Genomic DNA, 6,000 nt, shown 5'->3' with positions numbered 1-6,000 from the left:
AGTTTGACCGGTCCGGAAAGGCAGCGAGTTGCAGCGAAACGCTTCGACTAAAAGAGAGTGGAGGGGAGGAGAAAGGAGCATGATGGGAGCGACTTTTATCCTATTTATGTGACCCATATCTTACAGTGGACCCAGATATTATCTTGCCTACTTCTTGTTCTCGAGGATTTTTCTCCACCAAGATGTCGGCATCAGCGATATTCATCCTCGATCTAAAGGGAAAGGTAAGTTTGTGACGACTTGTTGGTGGGAAGTTGACATTATCCAGGAAGCACCTGCCACAAGGAAGAGTATGTCAACTTAAGAGAGCGTCATTATTGAAAGATATTTTCCATTTTTGTCGACATGCGCTGTCGCTCCCCGTCAAATGCCCGCATAGTTGTGTTTCTTGACAACAACTTGCTGCTGAATGAGGCAGGAAAAGAAACTCAACTTGCCAAACTCGTTCACTGATGTTCAGTAAACACAGCGTGCTTGTTCTTGTGCAGCGATGCAGCCCTCATTGTACGCCATGGGTCCCATTTCAAAGAGTTTATCACTCTTTGTAGCCATAACAAGCTACCCAATAAAAGTGTTTTATCTAAAGCGATGAAGAAATTGCGTGGAGGATGGAGTGCATTGGAAAAGCGGTTTAAGAGACTGTAGCCTATTGTGTGTATGCATGAGTAAACTAATATGCCATTTTCCTTGATTTGACAGTTAATATTTCAGAATGTACAAAATATTAGAAACCATCCCTTTCCTCATATCAGCAGTGTGTTTGGCCAACGGTTCAAAACCCAACACTGCTTTTGTTTATAATCATCAAAACATGGAAAAACCTGGTAAAAATTCCCATGAATGAGACTGTGAACGTTCAATTTTTCTATTGGTACCGTTGACCGATTTTTCTAATTAGTTTCTAATAGCTTTAATGTGGATCAGTTTAGAAGGATAGCCGTACTACCTGATCCAACTCTAATGTTGAGTTAACAAAACCTTTGAATATGTCATTCATGGAATTCTTACAAATGCATTTTTGCAATTTTTCTGATATTTAAAGCCCTCGTGAAGGTAAGCGTCTGTTTAATCAATGATCAAGCATTTCTGGAGTCACTAGGAGGGCAACATAAGGAATTGCAGAAGAATCTTTATCTGCTTGACAACAATACCCATCAGGGAGAAAGATTCGTCTCTCACAGCCTGGATGTCTGATTGTGCAGATTAAAGGTTTTTTTTCTCCAGCTCTCTTGCTATCTATTTATCTCTGCCTGGGGCAAGTCGGTAGAGCTTCACCTGCGATTCTCACCCTGCCCCTGCCTCTATCCCGACCAGGCTAGGTCCTCTATTACAGAAATAAAAGGAGAAATTAAAATTGTATTACTAAAGTGCAAAAAGTGTGGAATGGAGTTGAAATATTCAAAATGATATCGCACATAAAACTATTCGTTTGGGCTGGCTTGGAGACAGTAATGCAAACCAATCATGTATAAAGAGACAGGCCACTTCAGCACTCAGAGACACACTTGAAAACACACGGGCCACCTCCGCCCTTTACTCCTCCTCCATCGGGCCTGCCCCTTTCCCTCACACCTCCTGGGCACCCGACTACACATGGCTGGCCTCTGGGACCTGCTGCGCAGACCAAAATGTCAGGCTATTGAAATCAGCATGGTGTCATTTGTTCCAAGTGGTTCCCGATAGAATTTTTAAGATGTGAACATGGAGGTTTTGGATTGTCCAGAGAAATGGCTTCAGTGTCGTCAGCTGCAGCCTAAAATGTGATCACAAGTCAAGCTTGACATCATCAGATTTTGTTTTAATGAGCGATAAGTAATCATCAAATAATTGCATTTGACACTTTGTTTTTTATTATGTACTTTTCAACCACAATGAGTTTAAGTTTGATGACATAAGCACATTCACAGCCACCTTTTTTCTTCATATCTAGCAGTTCACCTCCTCAAAGTTACCAGGCTCTTACCTCACTCTGTGAGGTAGTGCTTTTGCTAAAAGTAAGTCTCGGATATAACCTAATCAGTTATGTATTAGTAATGCAGTCAAATGGACAATTTCAAAGTGTTTTTAAATGGAGCTCATACATTTTTGTGGAACACTGTTGCTTCTAGTGGAACAATCTAGTCTGTGGCATTGTGGATAGGCTAATGGTTTTATCCTAAACGATCTTCATGTGATTTTTTTTATTTATTTTTTTTTGGCATGGTCGTCCACTCCTAATGCTAACAATGAAGGCTAAGAAGAACACGTTAAAGAACAGCATGTTAGATCACTGTAAGCATGCTAACATTCTCCAAGTGAAGCCCCAAAGAGCTGCATGTGTGAGTGTAGACTCCTGTTGACTCTGAATCTCAAACTGTTGAGAAAATGAGACACTGTGACCACTCACAAAGTTGAATGGTTCCAAATGATGGATCAACTCTGTGGCATCTTTTCAGTGGGCCATTATCTCATCCACAAGTAAGCTACAGTTAATCCTGACAGCTCTGTCTCTTCACGTCCATTAATCAGGCTGATACTGGACTGACTCGGCGAGATTTGCACTGTGATTGTTTCCCAAAGTGTTGATGGATGATTCAGAGTGACATTAGCTTTGCTGAGATTTTTTTCTGGTCATGCTTGCCTTCGGGATATACACTCCAATGAGGGTTTCCCAGTTGCTGTTTGCCTTTAAAGGTCAGCAGTGAGTGGATCCTATCGATTTCACACACTGAAAAACAGTCACTCGTTGCCGTGTGAATCCCATTAACTACATTCCTCTAAATCCTGACTGTGATTGCATTTGTTTTTCTTTTTTAAAGGCCATCAATAGCTTAAATTTGAACTGATTTAAGCAGCAACGGATCACCACAGTGAGAAAATGCCTTGGAGATAAAATGCAGTTTTGAGTAGCCTATCTTCTTGTACTGGCCTTCACAGGACTTTTTGGAAAAAATGTGTCTGTATTTCAAACCATACTTTAATTAATCTATTTTTTTTTTATTTTGCTGCTAAAACAGTTGATAATTTTGATATTTAAACTCTCTTTTTTTCCTTTTTCATGAAAGGAATTTTATGACATTTATGAATGTCAACTATATTTGTTCAGTGACACTAAAGTCAGAAGGATGCTTTAGAATATTGTTCTTCTGAACATCAGCCTGTTAGCATGCTCACAGGCGTGACCTCAGGATAATTCCATTGAGAAGCCAACAGAGCTCACATTGATAAAGTGTGTTTTTAATAGACAGTGGAGTGACTTGCTCAGATGTAACATATGCGCACTAGATGTTAATGTGACCTGCATTATTAAGTGGCTCTGTTTCGCTTTCAGGAATAGTTATACTGTTTGTGTGAGGTGTTCTTTTTCATGTGTCCTGCTTTGCTGAAATCTCTACACTGTCTGGTGTTTTCTTTTTTTATATGACACACATTTTAACCAGCAAGACACCACAGATGTTTTGACTCTCGCATAAATTTTACTTGAAACGGCAGCCTTTTAAAATCTCCTTTTTGATTGCCGCTATCTACGCTGTAATTGTCACAATGAAGACACTTGTCACATTCGTATTGTCCAACTGAAATGTCTCTCAAAAGCAAGCTGCTGTTTGGCAAATGGCACGTTACATGCAAACAATTATACAGTGGGGAATTAGAAACTGTGAAATGGGGAATAAAGCAGTCAAACCTTTCAAGGCTCATCATAAAAGATGTGTTTGATTAAATTCCAGGGACCGATTGGAGTGAAAGTGTTACTTAATCATTGATCTGCGAATTGTTTCAAAGATTAATGAACTGCACCATGACTGTGTTAGTTATCATTTTTCCTTCCAACTCTTTGCAGCGCTCTTCATGCCCTCACTAAAGGCTGCACGAGTTGAGCATTTTGCGTTTTAGACCAGTTATTTTAGTTTAGTTCTATTTATTTTGTCAACGCATCAGTACAAACACAATTTCTAAAATGGACCACAGCTGATTCATTCATTTAAGTTTTGGTTAATTGATTCAGTCTTTCATTTCTAATGGTAATATTACCTATTTTGTCCATATTGATGCCCAGTTATCTAGAACAGAAGACAAAGCAGCTAATCATCCCATTTGGGAAACACATTTGATTAATGCCTTTGAATGGTCATTGCCAGTGTTATTAATAATTGCTAGCTTTCTAACTGATGGATATTCTACACATTTAAACCAACATTAAACACTGATCCTACATGGATGGATGCATCGTACTGGCAAAGTAAGCCTGCTGGTCTCGTCTCCTTTGTGTATTGAAAGGCACTTACGCATCGGGCTGTCACTCGGCCGCAGGGAACATCTGGAGCGTCTGCATCCGTCTCTCTTGACTTTTTTGGTGTGTAGCCCACTGCCTGCACTGTTGGACCTCGACATCTTTTTTTCAGCTAATGCAGCTCTTTGAATCAGTTTAGCGTCTATCAGTGAAACAGATTAGTCCGACTGGGTTTTTTTTGTCTCTGTTTATGCACACAAATTTCTTTGGCGAGCAAATGAACAAGCAACGTGATAAAAAAGCAAACGCTGTTTTGTTTACATTTTTTTTTTTATCTACATAATGCTCTGGGATTTCTCGTGGAATATTGTTCATAAACTACTGCCCCCTTCTGTGCTGGAGAGATAAGTCAATTTGTGCAGGCGTAGATGGTGCGTTCTAATTGGCTGTTGGACGCCGGCTCTGCAGTGTGTTTGAGGGCTGTTTCTTTGCTCAGACACTTATGACACCACTTTTGCCTTCACAGTTTGGTATATAAGAAGCCCAAACACTGTTTTATCGAGGACAGTTTCCTCAAAGATTCTTTCTGATGGAATAACTAAGCACAACACCGGAGAATGGACCTGCTGTTCAGACTAGTTTGAGGAATACTTTGTTGATGGTTACTTTTATCTATCAAGGTTTAGTTTCAGAACTACAAAGTGAATCACTGGGCACTTTTTTTTTTTTTTTTTCCAGGGCCTTCAATATTGCAGCTCTTTTTGATACAAGGATGTGTCTATCTCATTCTCTTCATCCAGTGACCTCTGAACTATTCGCTCTGTGGTTTCCATCGCTTCACAGTACCTGAGCAGTGGCCTGTCCATATCCCTTTTCTCCCCCAGATTACTTTACTTTGCTGGAATGTCCCTTTTTTATTTCTTATTTCCTCCTGCCTTTGTTGCATCTGCCCCGTGTGACCCCTATGCAACAGACTCCTCTATTAAAGAAGGAGGTATGCATTGTGTGTATGTGTGAGAGAGAGAGTGTCATTGAGACCCCTCAAGCATAGAAGCATTTTCCGAAGTCTGGTAAGATCGCTGACTCATCTAGGCGTGTGCATGTAAGATTGTGTTTCTATTTAAATGAAGAATTTTTTTTCTTTCTCTGAGCCAAATTATGCATAGACTGTCAAAAAAATAAAGCATTGGTCAAACATAATGGACATATCCGAGTGTTTTTTTGCAAATATATACTGTTAGAGTGCCATAAAGTCACACAGGCTTTGACGTACGAAGTGACGTAGTTTTCAGAATTTACAAGGCGCAGGTAAACGCACCATGAAGATATACTTCCAGTTGGCACCTTCAACTCTGCACAGTGTCATTTTCAGCCGACAGAGCTTCACGTTTTTTAGTTTTGACATGGCGATAGATTCATCTCCACATTACTCACAGTCACATGTACTGCTGTGCTGTGAGTGAGAACAATTATTCACACTGCCATGGCTTTAGGGGAAATTGGCCGTTTCATCCTTACCTCAGTATTGTCAGATTATATATAGTTAAAGAATATCAATATGAATGAAAACGGTTTTGTACTGCCCAGCTCTACAGCCCAGTGTCAGTCACGAATGAGGATCAGACCAAAGAATGATGTTATTGCCATCATTCACTTCCATGACAAACGGCTTTGCTAATAAATGTGCCCTGTTTTATTTTACAAAGATTATTTATTTAAAAATCCAACTATTTGGAATTTATTTAAACCATAAATTTAATTTCAAATACACGACTAAGTTAGACAAACTT

General features: G+C 39.7%; 1 protein-coding gene across 1 annotated transcript in view; it reads left to right on the top strand.

Annotated features, from left to right (window-relative positions):
• Positions 1-6,000, top strand: part of ap1m3 (adaptor related protein complex 1 subunit mu 3) — a 28,278-nt gene continuing 22,278 nt past the window's right edge. The window contains exon 1 of the mRNA XM_075485854.1: positions 1-224. Coding sequence (XP_075341969.1) covers positions 183-224 — 42 coding nt within the window. The 5' untranslated portion in view covers positions 1-182. The remainder of the gene's footprint in view (positions 225-6,000) is intronic.

The sequence above is a fragment of the Odontesthes bonariensis genome, chromosome 15 (assembly GCF_027942865.1).
Source record: "Odontesthes bonariensis isolate fOdoBon6 chromosome 15, fOdoBon6.hap1, whole genome shotgun sequence".
Taxonomy (NCBI): domain Eukaryota; kingdom Metazoa; phylum Chordata; class Actinopteri; order Atheriniformes; family Atherinopsidae; genus Odontesthes; species Odontesthes bonariensis.
The sequence above is the reverse complement of the archived record's forward strand: the minus strand, read 5'-3'. Positions and strand labels throughout refer to the sequence as shown.